The 26,885-nt window shown below is 33.2% G+C and overlaps 1 protein-coding gene across 1 annotated transcript in view; it reads right to left on the bottom strand.

The window, feature by feature from the left end:
• The window catches only part of LOC106881318 (serine/threonine-protein phosphatase 2A 65 kDa regulatory subunit A alpha isoform-like), a 30,951-nt gene extending 7,710 nt beyond the window's left edge, over positions 1 to 23,241 (bottom strand). The window contains 8 exon segments of the mRNA XM_014931662.2: positions 127 to 241; positions 1,545 to 1,700; positions 2,865 to 3,012; positions 4,322 to 4,412; positions 4,503 to 4,644; positions 5,424 to 5,524; positions 14,832 to 14,922; positions 22,807 to 23,241. Coding sequence (XP_014787148.1) covers positions 127 to 241; positions 1,545 to 1,700; positions 2,865 to 3,012; positions 4,322 to 4,412; positions 4,503 to 4,644; positions 5,424 to 5,524; positions 14,832 to 14,922; positions 22,807 to 22,917 — 955 coding nt within the window. The 5' untranslated portion in view covers positions 22,918 to 23,241.
• Between the last annotated feature and the right edge of the window lie 3,644 nt (positions 23,242 to 26,885).

A 26,885-nucleotide genomic window follows, 5' to 3' on the forward strand; every position in this document is an offset into this window, starting at 1 on the left:
TTGACAGTTAAGTTTTCAAGAGATCTCCAAAATAAAGAGTTAAATATACACAATCACAAACATTTAAAAAAATCAAATGATTGTGTAGAACACATTTAAATCTGAAATGTTAAATAGTTTACTGACCTTTTACTTTGTGTGCAGCAGCGGCACGCACTTCAGCTTCACAATCTTTTAAGAGTCCTTGAAAAGCCAACACTAAATCATTCTTTGTAATTTCAGGGCCAACAGCTTTTTGTAACTATAAAAAGAAAAGAAAAGAAAATATTAAGGCAAAATTATTTGTCAAGTTATTAAGCGTAATACCACCCTCGTTTTATACTGTATGTTTATCATAAAATAATAGTTCATAACACACCACAAAAATATATTTGTAAGTACTGATCAATCTATGTTCATAGATGCTCTCCCAAGAAAAGATTCAGGTCATTAACAGTCTACTTGAAATGTTGCTATTCAATGATTGCAAGTAGGGAATTCCAAAATGACTATTGTTCTAGGGAAGAAGGACATATATAGTGGTAAGAATGAAGCTTGGAGGAGGGAAGTAGAAAAAATGTGGATGATCAGTAGAGAGATAAGCAAATTGGTACAAAACTAGATAGTCCCAAGGAGCAGGCGGACTAAGGGCCATAGACTGGAATGTTTGTGACTGACTTCATGCCAGTCAGATGAGTGCTCTTTCATTGCATGCAATCTTGGATATTGATATGAATGGCAACAGCACCATTCTAGATAATGATAACAGTACTCTAATGTGGGACTCATCTGAATGTTATTGCAAGTGAGCAGCTGTTGAGAGTTCAATTGGAAGGCCAGACAGTGAAATGTATGTAAACTTTGCTTTGGAGATGTGCGATCACCAAGAGAATTCTTCAGTGACAGTGAGGCCTAGTGTTTTAAGTGACTGAAGGTGCCGTTCAGGTTTAGTGGAGGAGTGTCAGGTTTCCTTGATATGTGTAAGGTAGTCTTTGAGATGGAGATAAATTAGCATGATTCCACTGTAGGTGTTCAAGGTCTCTGTCAGGGAGTAAATGCAGATATAATGTGGTGTCTCAGTTGCATGTGGATAACGTGATACAAGCTAAAATGCAGTTTTAACGCTGGTCTTGCAATGCTTAGTATGAGCTGCCCAGTTTGAAGTGGCAATGATGATTTTCTCTGAAGGTTGTGATACAGCATTAACTACTGCAGTTCATTTATGAATGAATTGGGATGGGGGTAGGAGGAGATTTGTACATGAGCTTCGTAACAGAGTACTTTTAATAAGCTAGGCTGTCTGGTTGTTTCTGATGGATGACTTTTTTTCTAGAGTTGTTTCTCAGAGAATTTTTATGACTAAACTTACTAAATTAATTTACTGTAGTAAAGTCAAATGAATTATAAATGTACCATGTTATGAAGGGCATCCGACTATAGAAACCTTGTCAAAGCAGACACTAGAGACCAACATACGCCTCAGGATAGAAGCCGTTGAACCATCCAACCTATACCAACATGAACACAGACATTAAATGACAATAATGATGATAGTTAGTACTTACATCAGTAAATTTGTCAGCAACCATATAACGCACTCTCCATGATTTATCTTCAGCTGCTTGCCGTAGTGTTGGCATTACAAGGGTCTCAACATCTTCAGCATTAAGTAATGATGCAATAGCAACACAGGCTTCAACAGCCAGCAGACGTACTGAATCCTTAAAAAAAAAAAAAAAAAAAAAAAACTTCCATGTATATAAAAGGAAAATGAAATATATTTTATACTTAAACTTGCAAAGGCAAAGTCTATTCCTTTATATGAAAAAAAAAGTGATCAAATAATTGAGAATGTTAAGTGAAATTTCAAAAGATGCAATATTGAGAGTAGAAGCTCATCTACCCAAAGAGGTCAAAAAAAAAAAAAAGAAAAAAAAAACATGATAAATATTAATTTAACTAAAAGAGAGGAAGGCCTAATTATGAGAAGTTAATATTGATGGAGTGGCTATATACTAGTCAAAAGAATCATTAACTACAGGTTTGCAATGGTCCAATCACTGGCAAAAGTGACAAGCCAATACTCCTGAAACTATAGCAGGACAAATACCAGAGCATTTTTTTTATTTTTAAAGCACTTGATACAAATAAAAGCCACACACACATCTTTGCATATATAAAAAATTACTTTTCTTTTAAATGTCATGTTGATTTTTCCTATTTCTTTAAGGTTTGTTTGGAACAAAAGGAAAAAAAATTCCTAAGACCATTAAACGTCTCAAAAACTTCCCAATCTCAACTTCATAAAAACGTGGTGGTAGTGCTGCTACTTCAAAAACATGGAAATAATAGTACCACTACCATCACTTCATTCTGAAGATGAGACAAAGAACACTTCAACCAAATTCTGCTCACAAAGTACTGATCAACCTAAGACTATAGCAGAAGATATGCTATAGGTACCATGAACTGATGGCAAATAGGATTCAATCCAGAACCATGTGGCTGAAAGGTGAACCTAACCACACTGTAGCTAATGTTCCAGCAACAGCTGGGTAATTAAAACAAACTACAGAACACAACTATACCTGCAACTCATCATTTCCACTTTAAAAAGATTTGCTCAGTGCATATAAACATTAATTGAGGACAAATTCTTATTTTCATTATTTTGTAATGAAAACTCAGCTCTAGTGATAATCTCAGCCAAAGGATTTGATAATGGAAAATTACAAAATGAGTATCAATGCAAGTCTGAAAAGTTCTCCACAAGCTAATTGAAACAAAGTACCTTACTGTCACTGAACTAATAAAAATAGTTAAATTTCATAACAGTAAGATTTCAAATATTACAGTGAAATATAAATAAAGTGAAGTAGACCTACCTGCTCATCTTGAGCAAGGCTATTAAACAATGAAATTAAATCAGATCTGAGGTATTCTGTATCTGCCACCTTTGCAAACTCTCCCAGCTTGCCAGCAGCTGCTCGACGTACCATTGGAGTATCATCTAAACATAAGGTTTTAAAACACCTGAAATAGAAAAAAAACAAAACAAAAAAACATTATCAAAACTCAATTCTGTGTTAAACGACATGCCTAATACCACTTTTCAAGTTCCAGCTGCCACAATCACCTAAACCTAAGTCAGAAACTAAGTGGAAAAAGAAAAAGTTCTGCTGCCCATATTGTATCCCAGTTGGGTACAGCCATTCAGCAACACTAATGTTAAAATCATCTATATTACATCAAGGTCTCATGTCAATTACCTTTCATCATCATCATCCTTAATACCGATTCCCATATGCTGTTCATATCAGCACTTGGTCTGCTTAGGAGGTTGTTGTGTCCTAGCATATGTGCTGTTTCTTTTAGCTTTTGTATTTTCCAGTAGTGTTCTCAGTCTATTATTTTAACTTCATCCCACAGGGGGAGGTGGTCTCCATTTTTCCATACATGATTAGCTATACCCAATTTATCAATATCGCCCTGTGTCACAGCTTTGCGATGTTTCTCTACTCTTATCTTGAGGGGCAGCATGTTTCGCCTTTGTATAACCTACCACAGCTGCATGGGATGGAGTACATGCAGTTCTTAGTCATATTCTCTTCTATTGGTGGTTTTACTCGAAGGAGATATTTGCGAAGTGTTGTATCACTTTTGAATACTATCCTGATGTCATATGGGCCGCATATCTTTTGTATCTTTTCAGAGAGGCCTTTCACATAGGGCAGACAGACTGTGGACAGTTTATCGGTTTCATCCTCTCTTTTCTTCATAATTGGAGTGGAGAGTATATCAGCCGAAACGTTGTGCTAACAACAAGATTAGGACAAATATCTGTCAATTGTAAATAATGTACATAATTCCTCATCTCTTAAATACAGAACTGTATAATTAAAACATGTATTAATTTTGTTACTTCTGCAATTGATATGAATTTCTGAAAATTCATAATATCTGTTAACAACTAAAACCTCATATATTTCATGCTTCATAATAGTTAAATACATTTCCCAACCTCATTTTGCAGTGAAGAAACCCCCCCCCCCACTAAATGTTAGAATTTTGAATTACTTTATTACTATCACTACCACAGTACATCATTTTAAACATAACTTGTATTCAAAGATCTAATAAAGTTCTGACTGGCAGACGCCAAGACAAAAGTGGAAGCTTCTAAAATTCTAAAAATGTAAAAGAGCACACCAAATTTTATCCAAGATAACATTTTAAAAACAGCAAAAAGTTATATATAATGCATACAGAAAACATTAATGAAAGGTGGTTGTTACAATTACCATATGAACAGTGACAGGAAGAAAAAAGAAAAAATACTTACAGATGCAGTTCCGCCTTTACACTTGAAGATACTCTGGGATAGCACACCGAGAAGAGACCACAGGCTGAGGTTCGAGATGTGAACCAGTCACCTAAAAATATTGACAAAAGCAAATTATGAGCACCACCACACTTTAAGACAACATAACACATTAAATGACTAATCTTATACCAATACATACCAGTCGACAATCGTTTAACAAGGGGCACAAAGTGATTCTCCAAATCTGTTTGTGAATGTTGAGCAGCAATTGCCCTCAGGGAATCAACAGCTTTATCTCTAACTACAGTTTCTTCAACAGTAGCCAAACTTTCAAGAGGTTTCTGAAATGAATTAGAAAAATATAAAAATGAGTCTTACTGTAAAATTATACTAACACAGTTACACCATCCACCTCGAGATAAAATTGCTGATTTTAATCAAAATTTTTCCCTGACATTCTCCAACCATTTGAACCAGAGAGAGAGAGAGAGAGAGAGAGAGAGAGGGAGAGAGGGAGAGAGAGAGAGAGGGAGAGAGAGATAGTGACAGAGAACAAGCATTGTAGAGAAAGAAGCCCAAATGTGTGCAACAGTATATTTAATGTTGCCCTCTTTAAAAAGAAAAAAAAAATTGGAATTTCAATTTTTTTTTTTTTAAATTTACAACCTTTTGCCATAAGAAATCTAAAACAATTTCATTTCAGAATTAAATATCCTGATAACCTTATAATTTAATACTTTTAAGCTAGACATTCAGCCAAATGTCAACTTATCTGAAATCACATCATGAAAGAATATTTTCTGCAATATAAATAGGTCAAGTTTCACATAGAACATTAGGTTATGTCTGATTATTTTATCAAAATTAGTTTATCATGAGAACTGTCTCCACATATACACCCATTAAGCAAGTAATTAATGTCTTATATCCAAATTTTTTTAATATCAACAAAGTTCAATAAAATGAACTCTACAGTATTTCTAGAGAAAGGCAAAAAAAAAAGTGTGTGTGTGTGTGTTTGTTTAAGCTTTAGAAAAAAAGCAACTGAAATAAAAATGATCACACTCAGGAACTGAAACCACATAGCTGTGAAAATAACAATACTTGATCTCTCACTCACCAATAAACAGTAAACATATTCAGAGCCACCAACTAGAGGAGTGAAGATTCCAAGTTGTTCTGCAAGGGCCAGCAACACCTCATCTTCATCATATATGGTATCTGAAAAGTTATATTAAAAAAAAAAAAAATCCACTTTAATGTGAATAACAATATGCATATAATATTATATCTGGAACATGAACCTACAAGAAATATTTAGAAACCATTTATTAAAATGCTTAGTTGTTTAACAAACAAAAAACAATTATATTGTTCCAAAATGCAGCACTTTCTCACTCCAAAGTAAATGGATATTAATATCAAGGTTAATTTTAAAAGACCAAGATAATTACCAAATGGAAAAACAATGCACAAAACAAGAACTGATGATGAAATTGATAAATTTTTCATGAAACAGGAATAATCAGTTGCAAGAAATAAAGTGTAATTAATAATATACTAGAAGATAACTTTATCAATGTTCAACTGAAGTTTCATTACAAACCAGAAAAACATGTTTTACTACAAGACTAAAAAGACCCATACCACTATCATCAGAGAGATGTTTGATGGTCATTCCAACCATTTTATTTTCAAGTCTCAGTTAACACCCTGAGCATTGGTTCTGTAGCTGTCCTCCCATTCTAGAATGAATCAAATAAGTTTCCAAAACAGCCTTCCATACAAATTGACCTTCAACCTTCACGGCACTAAGTTGGCTCATCCAACACATATTGCCAGCAGCTTGCACAACCAAATATCCTTAACTGCAGTGGAGGTAGTGCTAGTATACTGATGATACCAACCCAAGGATGCTTTTTGTATGCCAGTTTGAACTTTTGAAAGTAAAGCAAAATGTGTTAAACACACACAAATTCAATTAAGACACTAGACAGCAGTTTGTTTACAGAAAATGGATTCCTCTACATCAGCTACAACATATATTGTATCAAGCCAGACAGAACTAATTTGAATACTACACTTGGTACGCTTCTTGCTTTAAAAAGTCACCTTTAAAATTTTAAATATATTATGAACTCTTAATTGAAAATCAAAAACTGCAGAAAAATTGCCATCCAAAGGTGAATAGAAAACTATAAAATATTTTTTTCAATTCCAAGACACCCTATAATCTATTAATTCTGCAAGAAATAATTCTGTGTTTAGATATATTTCATCATTAATTTTTAGTCATATAAGTGGTGCCAAATTTTCAAAATCTTCATATGAATTACTTGTACATTACGTTATGACATTGTGCTTTTAATAATTCATTAAATAATTCTGAAGCATTCACTTCTGATAAACATTCTAAATAAAAGTAACCTAAATAGCTATTCTGTTTTGCTTAGATCCTTATAATACTGGAGGAAAAAAAGTGCACGTGTGTGTGTGTGTGTATATATATATATATATATATATATATAAAAGACACAAAACTAGCTTTGCTGCTATAATCTTTCAAAAAAATTCTACAGGAAATTTATGGAACAGATATTTCTCTACCACTGAACAAACAAAAGCATTCTGGGAATCAGCCAAGATCTCAGTAATATGATAAAAGAATTAAAAAGAAAAAATTATCTGTACATTAACCTTATAGGGAATTTTGCCCAACAGAGTTCACCATTTAAAAATATGAAATTGTCAACATAAAAGATATTTTACACCAGAATAATTAAAGCATTTAATTCATGGCCAACATCACATATAACACATAGTCTTTAATTTAATATTAGCTTGTTAATGTTTCTAAGCAGTTAAAAGCAAATAGTATTTATGTCATTTATAAGACGTGACAAAAACTTTGTTATGGTCCTGCTTTAGAAGGAACAAAATATGTCCCTAGCTAACTTTTTATAGCATGCAATAAACAATGTTGCTTTACAATGTCAATAGACAGTCACAGAGATTAGCATTTACTTATTAGGCAATAACACTATCAACTTTTAGGCTAATTTTTAAACCATTTTCATTGATTCTGGACATGCGCTGAACTCTTGCATGCAAACTTGGTGTCAATATAAGTCTATTGGAAATAGGTGCTGTGTTACTCAGTAATGGGTTTTGAAATTGGATGAATTCAATACCAATATTTCTTACCCAGCTATAATAGCTAAACCAGTGATTTTGGGACAGTACAATCAAATTCAATATATCTTTTAGAACTCAAGAAATATCTTTCAGGTCAAAGCAGCATAACAGCAATGATCCAGAAATTAAATTGGCTTTCATGTTCAACCTTTGTGAACATTTCAAAGCAGTATACTAAATAATAGTTAGTGTTTGAGAGATGAAAGTTACAAAACAATGTGGCTATTGACTACACATACATGTGATTCACACAATTTTGCTAGAACAAGTGAATGGGAAAATATTTGAAAATTCAGACAGAAATTTAATAGTGTTTAGCATAAAATATAAAACCTTTTTGTAAACATGCGGACTAACAATGCCATAAACATAAATATTGGAACTGATGTCTAAAAAATTTGAGTAGATTATTATTTCTGAGCCCACTAATTTTTTTTTTTTGTTAAAGGTAATATAAGGTCAATACAGACTTGTGTTATTGACTACATAATAATGAAATATAATTTAAAGACATGCTTTTATCTTATGTTTATAGAATTCACCAATACAACCCAAAAGTGTAGCTATGTTTATATTTTAATGGCAACAAGATAAACTCCTCTAAAAATTATAAATTTCCTGAATGAGCTTTAAAAAAATAAGTAATTTAGAAGTATATAAAGATGCCAAAATGCTCTGAAGAAGTGAGGTTGTGAAGAGGAAAAGACACATGATACGAACAAACATAACAACACTGTTTATCAAGGCACAGTTATAGTTGGTTGTGGATTAAAAAACTTTCCTACCTGCGAGAAAATTTTTCTCTGATGCCAGTGCAGCATGAAAAAAAGGTACATGGTAATTGTATGAAGAGGATTTAATACCATATATGACGATAGCTACCACAGTAATCACTAGTGAAAGTAGCCAATGTAATAAGAGAAGAATAAATAATGTCCATAATACTTAACACTACAAAGAGATCAAATGAGAAGAAATATTCCTCAATGTCGAGTCATTTAGGCTAGAAAGCAACATAAGTTTAGCACTTCTTTACCCAACATCAACCAGTGATTTATTAGTATTATTACAGCCTAAATAAATACCAAACCTTGCTAAATTATAGGATTAAATTGTGGCTCCCAAATGTGAAATAGGAAAACAATATGCCAAGATTTAGAGTACATAATACTGAAGGAATTATCCTTTCTGGATTATTTAGCTGTTTGCAGTCCACCCTAAAAGCATATTCATACTTCTTGATCAAGTTGCATGCTGATTGCAAACAAAAACCTCAATGTTCATACAAGAGTGTTATTTGTTTGCAGTCTTTTTACAAAAGTATGTCCAGGCTGTTTGTTGTTCTATGGACTAGGAGATTATCATCTTGCTGGCATCAGGAAGGGTATCAGCCAAAGAAAACTACCTCAATGGAAAAAAAAAAAAAAAAAAAAAAAAAAAAGGACTAACTAGTTTATCATCATCAGCCTTAACTAATTAGGTTATCCTTGTTTTAAAAGACAAGAGTCAGGCAAATCTAACATCACGTAATCTCTGTGTGTGTCCTTGAGATATGTTGGGATCTCACATAACAAAAGTTTACATCTACAAGAGGCACTTCCACAGCAGATGTTTCTTCTGCATACATCAATATGTTGACAAATATCTAGCTGGTTTTTCAATTCAGTTCTGTTCTAATAGAGTTGCTTAGGTGATGATATACATGATCTTATTTTCCATTGGCTCTTTGCAAATGAAACCTATTAATGGCTTATGGAAACCCTCCCTAGTTTAAATATAGCTTAAATCTACTGGACCTAGTAGAGTAATGATGGAATACCTGTGACAGCAGTGACATGCTATTAGTTTTTAGGTGACATGCAATGGACTTTGAAAACACAATTTCTCAGCAGCATCATAGAGTAAGCTTGCAAAATTTAACAAAGAAGTTTAAAAGATAAACAATCCCAAACAGTGTTTTTCAAGAATATCCGATACAGCACTTTATATCACATAAACTAAATGAATTAGTAACTCATTAAGCTAAAAAAGAAAAGCACATGGTTTTAGCTTTGGTGGGAGAAGCCTCCAAGTCATTCTTATCTTCTCAAATCAATGGCATTAAAGTGATAATAATAATAATAATAATAATTATAAAATAAAAATTGCAAAAATAAAGTGGAAGAAATTTTCAAAATTTGGGGAGTAAGCAATATGTCATTACTGATAAGGATGATAAATTCCTTTTTATATTATATTTGTCAAGAGACAGTTGTGAAAAGAACTTAAGACTAAACAGCTAAAGTGGAATTGCTCCTCATCAGAAGAGTTCAATTCTTAGGACGTTCCTATTTAGTAACTGCAAGCTTTAGTATTTCAAATATTATCTTTGATTACAAAAAAAAAAAAAAACACAAAATTGATGGAGAGTATTATGTTAGGTGATGCTTTTATTATATGTACAGCATTATTTGATAGCTTAAGTTAAAAGAGAATGATGAAAAGGAGAGCTAACATAGAAAATCAAATTCAAGAATGCTTGACTATTTGTTCACGAAATCAAATATTCTGATATTTTCAGACATTCTATTCAGAAGTTTGTGAATTTGCCTCAAAATACACAAGGTGAAGATAAGTGAAAAAATAGATTATGCTAGGACTGCTGGTGCCCCTAATATAATAGGTTGAAATGTTGATTTTGTAAAACAATTTACATAAGCTGCTGGTCATATCAAAGTTTCTATTGTATACATATCAGTAAGTTGTCTGCATAAAAATAATCTTTAAAGATTTTGATGAGAAGAGAGTTGTGACAGTCAATTTGATGGCTACTAGGGACAAGACTTTCATTTGATTTTAAATGAAAGTGAACCAGTTTACAATGGTTTACTAATGTACAATAATGTTAAGATGGTTGGGATTTGATCAAATATTTGAATGGTTTGGTGAAAGTTTAAGTGAAATCAGGCATTTAGATGTGAAAAGTATGGAACATGATTTACTGCAGCTAAATGTCTTTATAAGCTCAATAAACTTGTTTTACACAGATCAATGAACAGTATGATTTTGGGAAATCTATTGGCATGTGTGGATTGATCAAAGGTTTTGAGAGTAAACTTGGTACATTTCAACTGCTGGAAGCAGATTTAATGGATTTGAAATAACAACCAGGTAACTCCAGTCCAATTCTATTTGGATAGAAACATTATTGCACTTCGAACTAATTTAGAAGAAATTGAACATAAGCAATTGTGAAAAAGTATTCAGAGTGTACTTCTAAATCTAAAACTACATCATCATCGTTTAACGTCCGCTTTCCATGCTAGCATGGGTTGGACGATTTGACTGAGGACTGGTGAAACTGGATGGCAACACCAGGCTCCAATCTAATTTGGCAGAGTTTCTACAGCTGGATGCCCTTCCTAACGCCAACCACTCAGAAAAATTTCTAAAATTTTTTTGTAAAAGTATTAAGAATTTAATCAATATTTTCAAGACAATGTTTTAGCATCAAATATAAAAATGAACAAGACAAACAGAATAAGTGATAACTTGAAAGCTGCCTGCATAGTATTAAAATATATACACTACATCACTTCCATAAAAGATTTAGCTATAAGCATTTCCCTATAACTAAAATGCATGAAAATGACACTCCAATAATAGGAATAATAAAATTTCAACATGGTGAGTTAAAAAGATTGACCATCATAGACCTAGAGCATGAGAGAAGAAAGCTACCTGACAACTGAGTGAAAATCATTCAAAGCTTTAGTGTGGGGAGAAAGTTTAAGATTTTGAAAATTTATTCCAGAGGTAAAAACCAACTGATATACAAATATTTCTGATTAGATCACTAATAAACTTCTTAAGACCACAATACCATCAAAGATCGAAATGATAAAGTGCTATATTACTTCCAGCTGAGAAAATGAAATACAAGCATTGTTATAGACAAGGAAGAATGCTATCTACCTTGGTAAGAGGCTTAAGATTAACCTTTTCACGACTAATCTGAGACTTATGGTCATAGATCACAAATCTGCACCATGCTACTCATAGTTATGCTTTCACATTTATATCAGAATATCAATGCAAGTCTTGTGCCTGAATTTTAGGGGACATTTTTTGTCTGCACTGTTACATTTTCTTAATTTTTTTGCACTTGAAACAATATTAACTTCATGTTCAGTGTAAGCAACTCCTCCAATTTTAAAAAAATTTTCTCAAGAAACAATAGTAACAAATGGAAGCTACAACAAGCATGGTAGCTGTAGAGCCAGAAACTTGAATTTCTGATAGAGTGAGCAACCTCAATGGCAATATTAAAAGCTAGAACAAAATTTTTCCCAAAAACATCAGATAGTGAAGGAGTTTTGTTGGTAGCCCACATAACAATCAAGGGGGTTGCAGAAATTGTCTGACAGCCATGACTGGGTTCTCCTGCTTGTGGCATGATGCAAAGTCCTGTTGCCAGACATAGGGTCTTCCAGCAGCCACCCTCTTGACACAGGGCAACACCTCTTCCAGGCACCTGATGTAGGCCTCCATGATGAATCTAAGGCTGTGTGGGAAGATTGGGAAGATGGAGGCATAACGTTGCCATCACTAGTAATCACTCCAAATACCATGATGCTGACTGGATGTTTGATTTTTATCACCCTTGGTACATGTCCTTAGACTGACACCCAAATAGTCTGAAATGTTCATATTGGAGCTTCTGACATGAATGCCAAGCAGTACAACATGCTTCCAAATTTCTAGCAGAGTGAATTGTGTCATGGTGCCATTTTTCTCAGACGGTGCCCAACTGACCCTACTATACTGTGTAGCCAACAAAATCAAAAATAAACGATGTGCATGAAAATAAAAAAATGTAAAATGGTGACAATTTACCCATCGCACCCTGTATGTGTGTGTGTGTATATAAAATCACCCTACAGTTATATTTTCAAATGTTACTATTATGCTGCTTTTAACCATCTTGATGGATGGCATGATCAAATTGGGTAAATCCAAACAAGCTCAACCAGGTAAATACTGTACAAGATGCATCAAATATTGAAACTGTAGCAGACATTTATCAATATTGCTTGAATATGCTACCATATTCACAATTACCAATTTCTAGTTTGTTGCACTCTTCCTATGAGGGACTTCAACCCTACACCTTTTTCCTGTACACTGCAATAGCCTCTATACCCTCCTTCAAATTCATGTAAATCAAGTGACAACTGATAAAAATATTTTTATGACTTTGTAAAGAAGTGGCACTTGTTTAATAATTATAACCTGAACATTGAGGAACTATATTATCATCAAGTAGTCAAATTACAAGAAACTTGTCGAATCACAATAGAGAGAGAGAGAAACAGAGAAGTTGTTTAAATTGGTCGGTTTAATTTAAAGAAAGTTCAATATACAGAAAATGCATTGGAAGAAATTTCATACAAAGTGTCCTGTGTAAAGTAAGAAAACATGTGAGATTTAATGGAATCACAGACAAATTGACAGAAAGTAGACTTTGTATACAACAGATGTACAGGAGCAGCAGTCAGCACATGTGAAACATTAGTGCAAGAGAAAAGACTACAATGATATAACATTATACATGAAAGATTGTAATATAAAGTATTGAAATCTGGATGAAATCTGTGGAAGAGAGAGAGAGAATCATAAAAAAAAAAGACAAAGGGCAAATAGCAATCTGTGGTGATGAAGACTCCCACTCATTCAAGTATAGCAAAACTTATGTAAAAGTGGTGGTGATGGAGGTTGGGAATGGTCTTGCATGACTATTCCCATCACTCATTGCTGATGTCTATCACTTTCTCACTTTCAGTCTATCCCATCATACCACACATGCTGCTTTCTATTCCATCTCCTTACTAATAACCAACATATCACTATCCCTTCCATTTTACTGCCTCTATTGCCTTCTTACTTGTTTATCTCTCCTTCCCTATGTCATTCACACTGCCAACATAGAGAAAAAGAGAACTCGATCTTGCTAAGGGCAAGATAACCTGTTATGTTGGTGCCAGAATGAAAAGCACACTGAAAAGCAATTGGTACTTGGCAAGGTATCTCACTATAGAAACTGTCAACAATGGAATGTACAAGCAAAATGTGATTCTTCATTTGTCCAGAATGACAGTGACTAAACAAATGTCTGGGATGGTGAGAACACATCCAACACAAGCCAGCATAGAAAGCAGACATAGAATGACAAAATCTGATCAATCAAATCTAAATTTAAGTTAAATACATTGAAGCATATTAAAAGTATGTACTTAGCATTCTAGTTCTATTAATATTTCCTTCATATTCAATAAGAGATAAACCTATATAAAATGACTAGAACATTGTAATCTGAAACAAATGAACCTAAGGCCTTATAATGCAATTCCCTTTGGTGCATTTTCAATACACTGTTCTAAATTTGGTCCAATTTATCCAGTCTTAACATAAGTTTGAACACTTACATCTTTCACTACATGTTACCCATATAATCTTGTGAAACTTATTTTAAAATAAAAACCCAACCAAATGAAAGTATGTTGCAAGAAATAGGTTGAAGCAATTTTAAGTCTACTCATTCTAGCCCAAGAATTCCTGACGTGCTCTTAAAAGAGTTTGTTCAACCAGGATCAGGTTTTAAATGCAACTAAACCGGAGAGGCTCAAAACTACAATAATCTAGTTCCTGATTAAATACCCTTATTAAATGGGGTATCTTGAGCAATTTTCACAACATAACTAAGCATCTTTACACACTAACAGAACCAAGAAACATTACAAAATATCTTTACTTTTGAAAATATTACAATGGACTGTTAGCTAAATAATATTTTGAATAGAGAGAAGAAAAAAAAAATCTAAAATTGCCCAAAGAAACATGCATGCAGAAAATTTACTTCTCAATGCAGGGTAAGTATTCGATAAGTCTGGAATTTGAGAATCAATATGTAAGGAAAAAAAGTGAACAAAAACAATGACTATTGAATGCAAAATGAATACAAACAAAAAATGTGAAGGGATTTCTGGTAAACAGAAGTAGAGCTTTGAATCTAATTACATTTGACAATTTGACATGGAGTAAAAAGAAGGATGAAACTCATAGTTTTTCATTAAAATTTCTAGTGATAATATATCAAAAGGGAGTAAAGACTAACTGGAAAATGTGTGTTTAGTCTATTGTGGAAACAAAAATTGGCCAATTATACTGTGAAGCGAAGTCCTGAACATGAAATTTGAATAAGAAATGTTAATCTTCAGTCAGCATACATGCGAAAAAATATATATGCTTCAAGAAATAGATGGATCAAGCTAAGGAGAGAGAGAAAAAAACTCACCAGTCAAAAATGGTATAAGCTCGGTCCGAGTTCTTTCCACACCAAGAGCCAATGCTATTGTAGATAACTTCTTAATGCTATTCAAACGAAGCTAAAACAGAAAAACAAAAATATCCTTTAAAAACATAAAACCAGTGAAAATGTAAAAGAAAACATTTCTGCACATTAGTTTAACATCAGAGGAAATGTTGGATTTGGTCTTCTTCCATACTGTATCATCTCTTAGGGCCCGATATTCAAATCTAACAGCGATTCTTAACTTAGTAGCACCTCAATGGAGGCTTAGGGGGTTAACAAGGAGGTAGCAAATGTTAAAGTGGTACTTGGGTGTTTAGGTGTGATTTTCTTCTGGGAAATTAAAGGAAAAAAAAAATTTTAAACATCTATACAACATGAGGACATTGTGAGCAAAAACAAGATGATTTTGTGAAGAATTATGGTTTAAGCAACAAACACCCCTATTTTGGAAGTAAAATTGTTAGCATTTCCCCCCTGTACTTGGTTTATAAAGGATTCAGTACATTTTAGTACAACTGTTAGTGAAGTACGATATAAATATACAAGGTAAACTGTTTGACAAAAAGAGAACCTGATCAAACAAACTAACCATTAGTTTTCGGAGTATAACATATTTACTTTTTTTTTAAAGACAGCCTAATACCGATGTTTGATTCATTAACACCAGTAATAAAGCTAATAGTATTTTTTAAATTAAGACGCAACATTCTTTGTTCTATACATCCTTGTCTTTAGTAATAATCATAAAAAAAAAAAAAAAGATTAACACAGGATGTAGTTTCAATGTAAATATCCAAAAGCACATACTGGATGGCATTGTATAAAATATGAATAAACCACTGAACAAAATTAAGATTTTTTTTCAGTGAATGGGAGCATTGAGCTACAAAAGGGTGAGAATCACTGATCAAACTAAACTTTAGACATCCTATTGTAATAACTGGTATTGTCCATAAGTAAAAATTATATTGCAAGGAATTTATATATATAAAAAAAATTACATATGCTCTAATTCCATCAAATGATTTTGAATATTTCTAGAATGATGAATTAATTTTTAAAAATTGAGCCTAACAATATAGACAATTTGCCCTAGATAACTTACATTTAAGCAATCTTTCCTTTAATTCAAGAAGGGATGGAAGCAGTAAATGGTTTAAAGTACAATGAAGCTTTTGCAATCAATTCACAAGCAGCATACCTGAGTTTGTTGCAACTACGAAGAGAAAACTGATTAGTATACAATTAAAAATTCCTTGCAGCTGATCTTTTTCACATTTTGCCAATTTAATTTTTTAATGTAATTAATAGGCACTTAAAAAAAAAAACTGAAGATCATTTTAATCTCATAAAAAGAGTTGAAAGAACTAATAAACTGTTGATTTTCAACTCCATTTTCTTTACTGTGCAAGATTACAAAGGACAAAAAAGAAACCTCATTGCATGCAATACAGAAAGGAAGACTACCAGACACTCCACTGTACAAGGATGGGCTGAAAAGTTATGGTAGAGCTGTAAAATTTTGTATGCATTAGTTTCAACTCTTCTTAATAACTGCAGTTTCTTTCTAGATAAACTGACATCTGCCTGTGTAATGAAGACTACAAAAGCAACTAGTAACAACTTCTCTTAAAAATGGACAAAGTCTGGCATTGTTATGTTATCAAGTACCTGCAGAAAAAGGGTCTAACTGCCAAGGACAAACATGTCAACTTAGTTACTACAATCCAGTTTTAGCAACGGTGCAAAAGTGGGCAGCTGAATTCAAGAGAGAGTCTTGAAGATGACCCAACATCTGGATGTCTTGCAACTGCTGCTAAGAATAACATCATGTTCACCACATGGTGATGGAGAATAGGCGATTAACTATAAATCAAACAACCAATGCTATTAGCACATCCCACAACAGAGTTAAGAATATTCTGAACTGATGACAAGAGTTTCTGCATTCAAGTTACTGAGTCTAATGTATTGCTTATGTAGTCACATTGTTGGCATTAGAAACCATGCCAAAGCTGACATTGGAGCTCAGTGTGGTATTGTGGCTGGCCAGTTCCTGTCAAACAGTCTAACCCATGTCAGCATGGAAAACAAACACTAAATGGTGATGAGTGTTTTGAATTAATTATACATTGTCATGTAGCTTCAATATTTCGACAATGTGATTGTTTAGTTTTAGAATAATATGGTAGGATGACTATGAGAGGGAAGACTAGGCCAGTTTTAACTTAAGAGCAGAATATTTAGGTCCGATATCGTTGGTTTAAATGCAAAAGAGTTAAACCATTTTAACTAGCTGAATCGAATAAAAGAGTAAAGAAAGAAGTATTTGAAAAGTTATATTTCAAATCCTGAAAGTTTCTGATATCATGTATTATCTAATCATTCCTTGTTTATTCATTGGCTCTTTGAAACAAAAGCTTTATTCAAACAAATGACAATTTCTTCCCAACATTCTTATCAGTGAAATACATTGTGTTTTGACATTTGAGTTGAAACCTGTAGGGTAAATATGAAATAGCCAACAATAGCCAAGATAAACAAATGATCTATTCTTATTCAAATGTACTAAGTTTCTCAGAAAGGATATCAACAGTCAAGGAGATGAAAACAGTGTTCAAATGAAGTGTTAATACTATCATGTCAATATGATTTTAAGTTATGCTGACACATTTGATATAACTTTTCTAAGATTAAAAAATAAATATATAAAGAGCTGAGATAGAACTTCATATTTTTTAAAATATGTTTTCCATATTTCCATTTTGCAGCATGGAAGGTCAGCATATAAGAAAAATTTTGAACAGTCAAGTGCATAATAATACAGGTACATTAAACACAGTTACAAACACTGCACTGTGCAATTAATGCTTTGCAGAAAATAAGTGTTATTCTACATTTTGATGTGGAAAGCATCCATCTGGAACTGGAGAATAACAATTGTTACAGCAACATATATACAATTTGAAATACCTTACCAAAGCTAACAGGAAAAGCTAATGTTATACAAATGCATGAAATGATCAGTCATTTTCAGAAACAGTTCTCTGCGTCTGCTTCATTTGAGGATACCAGAAAAAAATCTTGACATACAAAATCAAGCTGGACAGTGGCCAGCATCAGAATGTGCAGTATAATCTCAACTAAATAGAGATATGGTAGATTTGAAGCTATGGATCATAGCTAGTTATTCAACCACCTCAGGTCTGTTTGACCAGGGATAAACCTGAGGTTACAAACAAAATGTAATTTCCATAATTTGTAGCTAGTAGATTGCAACGAATGAGATCAATAAGAATTGAATGGCTGACTTTTGTAATCAAGAATAATATCGTTTGAGGAAGAGTTTTTCGTAATATTTTTTTCTATGTAGCTTTCCAATTTATTATAGTTATTTCAGTTATATTTAAAATGCAAGTAAAATTAAAATTTTGGCCTTGCAAACTACGTAAGCAAATATGTCAAATGGGGGTGGAGGAACAGCCTTTTCTGATAGAGCTATAAAATAGGAGTTAAATATAAAGCCACTATTTACAATGAAGGGAAATGCGCAAGTCCAATGCCCATGCTTTTCTCAAATGTAAATATTCATAAAAAAACAATCAAAGCCATGGTAAGTTTCTTGCTCTCAGGCACTTATTTCTAAATTCCAATGCTTAATATTTATAAATACTTGGACCAATTAATAGTCATTTTTGTCTTATCACCAAGAAATACATGCATGTATATGCAGGATTCAAGGGTCTTCAGATTTATCACTTATTTCCACCTGTTGAACAAGTAATATAACTTCATCAGATGTTACATCCAACAGTCTTATGCAAGAAATTTTATCCCATCCATTCAAGTCATGAACCAATTGAGCTTTGGTGTTTGTTTTTTTTAATACTTACTGGGCATGGCAGAAAAGACAGTAACTATAGCCTTTGCAAGCTCTCCAAGATTTGTGAAACTGATGCCATTAATGTTCTACTTAAATTATTGCAAGTTCACACTTACAAGAAAGGGAATTCTAGAAGGTTGATATTCTGAGAAGGACTGGATTTAGTGGTTAATGCTGAGCTAGGAGGATTGGACAGAACATGGGCAATGAGAAATGTGCAATTTGGGAGTGTCTGAGTAGAGGTGACACTACTCAGTTTGAGGAGCTGGAGTTATAAATATATATAGGGGTATATAGTGTAATAGAAAAGATAGAAACAGCATTTCAGTTGGTCAGAAGCTGGTGCATGAGAGTGAACTTACGCCAGAGGTCTTTCTCTGGATGCAGTCTAAGATAGTACTGTACCAAATGTGGGGACAACAGAGGATGTCTGAACTTTGAAGAGTGTCAGTAATTCCTGGGGTCTGAATTATTTTTTTTTTGACTGTGAAAAGAAGGGCCAGTCTTTTCGATACAGACTTAACTACATAAGGATGTGCTTTTTCTATTAAAGAAACTTGGAGATAGCAAGGGCTTAGTTGCATGCTACTTTCCTGATATGGTGTTTGTGTTTGCTGTTGAAAGAAAAAGTTAGTATGTCCCCATAATTTCTCAGTGTTCATGGAATTAGGACAGAAACCTATCATCTACATAAACATGGATGTTGTTGGATATGATGGCAAATAGAACACTGAAACTTATGCCTTGTAATAAGCATTTCTAATTTAGGTACAATGTCAACAATTTTGAGGAGAGGGGTTTAGCCAATATCATCAACCTCAGTACATCATTTAACACTTGCCTTCCATGCTGGAATGGGTTAGACAGTTTGACAGAATTCATTGAACTGTACTAACTACATTAGCACAGTTTCTAGGGCTTGATGTCTTTCCTCATGCCAACCACTTTATAGCATATACCAGGTGTTCTTTTCTGACACTAACACAAGTGAAGGTTGTCAAGCAACTAGTGAGAAGTCTTCTGGGGGGGGGGGAGTACATGTAAGAGAGCCAAGTGAGTCAGCCTTCATATATAAAAAATTTGACATCCACCAGCAGAGTAAACCAGTGAAAGCTTGTTGCATATACAGGGTGTCCCAAAAAGATGTACTCACTCTTTGACAGACGGTTACTAATGTATTGTTTTTTGTGATGTACGGGCTTACCTCAATGCAACAAATCCAAACAAATGGATTGAGAGGAGAGGTAGCATTGAATTTCCTGCACGTTCCCCAGACCTCATGCCAATGGATTATTTTTATGGGGACATCTCAAAGATAAGGTTTACGCTGCAAAACCAGTGACAATTGATGATTTGAAAAAGGAAATTCGAATACAATGTCTTGCAATTCCAAATGAAATGTTTCGCAATGTTGTTGAATCCATTGTTGAACGTTATCAGCTTTGTTTGGAAAATGAAGGAAGGCAGTTTGAACATTTGCGAACATGCAGGAATGAGAGAGAAGATTAAATAATTCTAAATGACAATAAATAATCGTTTCTACAATAATTTATTTTCCTGAATTTAATTTAACTTTTTAAGATTGTATGTATATCAATAAACATCAACTTGAACACAAAATGCATGAGTACTGGGAAGTCAAAGAGTGAGTACATCTTTATGGGACACCCTCTATATATATCGTTTTAACGTTCACTTTTCCATACATTCATTGTCAGATGGAATCGCTGAGGAAGATTTTCTACAACTAGATTCCCTTCCTGTCCCCTACTCTAGTTTCCAAGCAAAGTACTTTTTCTTCAGGGTCTGGCAAGATTGGAAAGGAACATCACTTGTATAAGTAGGACTACCGATCGTTTACAACTAATGTGCAATGTCAAGGCGAGACACACATACGACAGGTTTCTTCGAGTTTCCTTCGACAAACCTACTCACAAGGCTATAGTAGAAGCCAATTGTCATATATTACGCATACTATATATATATACATACATACACACACACATATATATACATACATACACACACACACACATATATATATATATGGCTGAAACTGAAAGTACAAATAGTTTTGACACGCTAGAATACACAATTACAAATCAGAAAACGAAATAGTCTTTTAAAGATTAATAGTAGGAGAGAGAAAAAAAAAGAGGCTGGGTCATTCAGAAAAAGAATAAGAATGGAAACTAGTTCAGCTGACATAATTGAAATGAAAACGGAAGTAAGATAGCGGACAAATCCTTACAAAGGACCACAAAACCTATCAAGTTTGAAAAATAAAATAAAGAACACTAAATTCTGTAATACTGAAAATTTAGAGTTGTAAAAAAAAAAAGCCATTTATTAAACCTCTTTCGTTGCGAATTGATTGTAGCATTTCAGATGCGTCGCCGGGACTGTAGAATTAGCATTCCAAAATCTAATGAGATTTCAGGTATATCTTACAGAATATTAATTTTCCTACGATTTGAAACTAAATAGATATGAGAGAAATCTTCATACTCCGCCTTTTCTTTCAAACTTGAACTCTACAATTCAAATTAAACCCCAAAATGTGAAATTGAGTTAATGACGTGGAATGGCTCCAAACAAAATTTGAAACCGGGTTGGAGATTTCGTTCACAGGGACCGTACAACTACATTGTTGCATCTTTAATAAAATGACAACGATAGCAGTAGCATTAACAAAATGCCATAACTAATTTAGATAAAAATACTGAAATTCTTTATGTACACACATATCACATACGATACAAAAAAAAAAAAGGCGTTTTGACTTAACATTAAATGACGTGATAAACTTTAATAGAAAATGACGCCTTAAAATATCATTTAGAATTTAAGAGGTAGTGCAAACCATAAAATAGAGTGACTTAATGAGAAAGTCATAAGATATTGATTAATGTGAGTTGGATGTGACCAAGACGTAGTTCGTCTTCCTTCGAAGCATTTTCATAAAAAAAAAAGCAGCAAAAAAGAAATAGTATGTCATATCCATTCTTAATATTACAACGGTCTAGTTGGAGTTAAGATTAAAATTTTAGAATTCCAGTCAAGGAATTCTTCCAACGCCCCCCACTTAAAAAAAAAAACTTTTTAAAGATAATCTACAGAAAGGCAAATATTATATTATATTCCAAAATATGTGCGTAACAACACCGAGTTTGTAAATATTTCATTCGGTTAAAGAAAAAAAAAAGAGGGTAAAAACGGCAGTAATAAATAAAAAATCATTTCGCTCCGAATTAAGTTATTTAAACTCAAATTTTTTTCCAGAAAGTCTGGCAATGACGTTATCTAACAAACATATAGATCGGTAAATAAAATACGCTGTAATAGTGATAGGAATTTGACACTTTTACTCTGATCAAGCGTAAATGAAAAGTGGAATTAAAAACAGATGACCTGCTAGTTAAATGATGGTATGATAGTCAAAAGATACAACAAAATGAGAGAACCGTTGTATTTATGAAGTGTTTTTCGATATTTTACACGAGTGGTTAAACAGAAAGTAAAAAAAAAAAAGTTGCCATATTCCAACTAATCTTACTTAAAATTATAATCTACGTTGAAGAAGGCCCCTCCAAATATCTTACTTTTAATTAACATTAGTCATAGTAAGGCAATAGAAGGGTCAGAGTAAGGCAATAGAAGTATAATTAGAAATTAAATTAGTTTATGGGATGAGAACAGGAAAAATTGAAAGCTATGAGCAACTATGGTCACGGGAAATACCTACATCAATATACATACATATGTATACACACATATGAAGTCTTGTAAGCCGCAATGGTACACTAAATACAACTACATATCGGAATTATTTCGTGATTTAATATCATATTATCTAAATAAAATTAAATGCTAAATTGGTTCGATGGGGTGAAAGTAAAAGGTGAATTTCGAAGTCTTAAAAGACGACACACAAGTTGTGGACGGTTTCAGAGTCGACGGGCGGTTAAGGGAAACGATAAATAGTGACCGGTTCATATAAAACAACGATCAATTTACACAATGTTGTTTGCTTTAAATATAAAAAAATTGACAAAGATGAGGGAAAACATATACCTGAACATCTTCATTTCTTAATTCATCAATTAAAACAGCAATCGGGTACAAGGATTCATCACTCTGTTCACTGGTCGCCATTTTCTTGTATTCTTTTTCATACCCATGCATTTTTATACAAACGAGATTTAATTTTGCTGTCGGTAATTTTGCAAAATTAACTCATTAAAATACCAAGAGACTATTTTTGAAAAATAATTTGATAACTATAGTTTTATTTTTTGTTGAAACAAATATTTGGTATTCATAAATCCATTAAAAATAAAACAACTTTGTGTACGAGAGTACTTATTGCTATGTTAATGAATGACTGGATTATTTTTTTTTTCCCCCCACTTTCTTCACCGCATTTTAAAAATTTTCTGTTGCAATGCAATATTTTTTAAAGATATTATTCGACAAAGCTACATTATAGGGGAGTTGCAACAAACCACTTTGTCATCTTAATGACAATGAAATTAATGAAGTTGATGTAGAGACTAAATTTATGACTTTATGCTAATAAGAGATGACGTCATTTTTAAATTGCCAAAGCCATCATGTTACGTAGGAATATTCGTGTTTAACTTATCAAGTGTTTGAAGATATTAAATAAATTTTTACGTGTCTCTTAAATATTCTGTACAAAATTTAGCCATACAATCTATTATTGCTACGGATATACACATTAAAAAAAAACAAACAAACTCCGTTATCCAAACTTTCGAATATCTAATGATAAACTCTTTATGAATCGGGTTTTTTTTGTCATAATTTTTACTCTCATATGCTACCACCTAAAAATACTTACATTTAGTAGTTTTTCGTCTAAGTGAGAATGCCTAAAATTTAGTAAGAAAAACAGCAATATATATAACGAAAACAGTTGAGAAACAAGGGACGTGTGATATATTTGCTTTTTTAAAAATTACATTGAATTAGGAAACTAACACAGTTTCGTAGGTGCGTTGGAAAACTAGAAATATCGCTATTATACCATGGTCAGCGATTCATTTTTATAATGTGAAGTGAAATTGTAATTCTTTCTCGTATAATAATAACCTTAAATCGAAACCGCGACACCGTTTCCACTCGCCGGTAGCTTACCTTTCTTACATGACAGTTACCAGAGACTTGGGCAATTAATTTACTTCTAAGATTTTAAGCTATAAATTTGAAAATGAAAATAATAAGACATGATGTTCACAAGAATATTAGCGTTTTTCGTAAAGTAAATTAACTTACACTAAGAATCGAAACCGGTTCGCGGGCTCAATCCGGAAGCTTACCTCACGCTTAATGGCGAGATTTATTTCAGATAAAAAAACTTTTTTTTTTTTTTAAATAAAAATAGATGGTTTTAACAAACTACCCTTCTTAATCTGAAATAATGACGAAAGCAGAAACCCCTTTGAATTTTTTAATTTTTATTGTGTTCAAATCGATATGGACCAACTGGTGGGTTAGGACTAAACTTATAAATAAAAGAAATAAAAATATATCGATGCAGAAAGCATGACTGTCAAATTGTATAGCAGGTTCATTTCCCACCTAGAGGTATTTTCTTCGACTTAAGCTTAGTTAATTCTCTCGAAATGTGCAAAAATTCACACTGTACCTCTATCCCCATATATTTCAGGTGGGATTGCTGTCATTTGCATGATATAGTAGTCAGTTCCCGTTAGAGTTTTATTTCGCAAATGATTTTTGGGATCGACACGAATGTCTAAAACTTGCTAGAAACTTGAGTTATTTTGTTTTTAAAGCATTGTCATCATTATTCTTGATCGAAATGGTGATGGTCTCCCCCAATTCCACCGAATTCAACCTCTATTACGTCAATTTCGATCCACTGAAACAACTCTTTTGAAATTATATAATCTTACTACCTAAGCTCTGAAAATAGACATTTAGATTAACGAATTTTGCAGCTGATTAATCGATAAGGATTTGGTAGGTTGATTATGAAGTGTTGTACAAAATTCAGTGATAATATAATTTCAATGTCCATTCTCTATGTTTACACAAAAATTTGATAGTTTGCTCTTTTTATTTTTTGTTATAAATATCAAAACTAAATTCGCCCCCACCTCTTTAATAGTTTATTATCCAAATAATAAATAAGCTCATTGTGTGGATAAGTCATGACCAGCAATATTTTTAAGTAAGTTATTAATAAGGACTGTAAGGACTAAAAGATGATAGACTCTTTCTGTTCGGGGCTCTATGCCCCTAACAAAATTGCTTGTCTCTAGTAAATCAGTCAACCATGCTACAAATATGAAGAGACGCATATGATTCATTAGCTTTTTGCGTGTCTAGTTCGAAGTTTCCCTATATTAAATTGCGTCATAGATAAAGATACTTTTTTAAATAGTTCTAGGAACCGATTAGAAAAATGTAGAAAATATACGATCTCGTTTTATGCAGACTATATAGAGGTCATTTACTAATTGCGTTCTTCGTTTTACAATCATTGAAAACCATTAGCGAAGAAACAAGGGTTAGGGCACATTGTTAGTTCGAGTTGTTTTCAGATTTTATCAACTGTTGCATGTGTGTTTGTGTAGCATTGAATACTATGGGCTGAAACTCACGGTGGTTCGCTATTTGGTCGATAGAACACAAGTAATTAACGAGAATGTCGTCCTATCCTCAAATGATCCATTGAAAAGTGCCATGTTTCGTGTATAAACTAGAGCTTTTTAGGTTGTATTCGTCATTTAGAAGACCATGGATCTAATCTGTATCACTTAGAAGCGGAGTCAAATTGTATCCGAGGGATATAAATTTAACTCGTGATCTTCAGCTAAATTATCTTTACAATCTAACAGGCTCCAGCATATAGCTGAGACAGCACAATTTGATCATCGCTCTGACTGGCCTGACACCTGCGTTATACTTACAAGACAGACCATAAGGACTCCAAGAGATCATTTGCATGTTTACAACAACAGCTGGTTTAATCAGTTTTTATATAGACACCTGCACGCATAGACACTGGAATCAGTTGTTTGACTTTTATCAAAAGAGATATCGGTCAAAAGATGTTCATGTCTATTGACTTTATTAGTTAAAAAAAATTGAAATTGATGTAAATCATGAATGAAATTGGATTACATTTTTTTTTTCACTACAGTGCATATCACAGATAGCCAGTGTTATTTATCCTGGAAGAAAAAACATCGTAATAGACTGACATAGATTACAAATCGAAAATAATTTACTGGTAGAAGAACAATTCACAAATGTATATATTAAGAATATATATATATAGAGAGAAGAGGAACCAGTAAATGATGAAAACAGAAGCATGAACGCTCCTTTATGCATCACACCAGGGAAATTAGTGTCCTCACCCTCTAAAGATTTTTAAGAAACCCCCAAACACCCATGGTATTAGCACCTGTAACTGCCAGGCTGAGATGCTGGAACAACCAAGAGCACTTCCGAGAATTATATGATGCTTCAGTGAGGCAGGACACTTAATGAAGTAAAAAAACTTCCTTGTCAGTAGTCCGGCACCCGCATCATTTCAAAGGCCAAAGATTGAAGAATGTAATTTACTGAAAGAATACTGTATTGCAGTGTCATATTTCGTTTGGTTGGGAGTGCAGTTACTTTTCCTCACCTCCACCGTAGCATTAAGAATTGTCATAGAGCAAATGAGCAGTTAACTGTAGTCTCCCGTATCAGGGATTGGCTTCTAGCCCAAGGGATAAAGAGTAAGTCGATTGGGCCCTTCTCATCATCGCTAGGCAGTCTCACTTGCCGGTTCGTTTAATGATTACGTTTATAGCGATCTGTATTCAGTCAACAGGATAAATCCGCGAAGAGCTCCAGAGTCAAGGGGCTTACGTCAATAACACCTACTTCAGTACAAGGCCAACAAATTTTAGGGTAAGTGGTTAGTCGATACTACCGACCCTAACAATTGGCTTGCACTTTATTTGATAAATTCCGGAGGAATGGAAAACACGGCGGAGTTGAAAAGAATACGTACACCACCCGTTTTCGGCGTAACAAAAACCCTAAACACCGCGTATACGTATTCTTCACTTTCGTCAAAAACACACATTTAACCTTTTCCGATGCTTTTA

Source organism: Octopus bimaculoides, chromosome 5 (genome assembly GCF_001194135.2).
Source record: "Octopus bimaculoides isolate UCB-OBI-ISO-001 chromosome 5, ASM119413v2, whole genome shotgun sequence".
Taxonomy (NCBI): domain Eukaryota; kingdom Metazoa; phylum Mollusca; class Cephalopoda; order Octopoda; family Octopodidae; genus Octopus; species Octopus bimaculoides.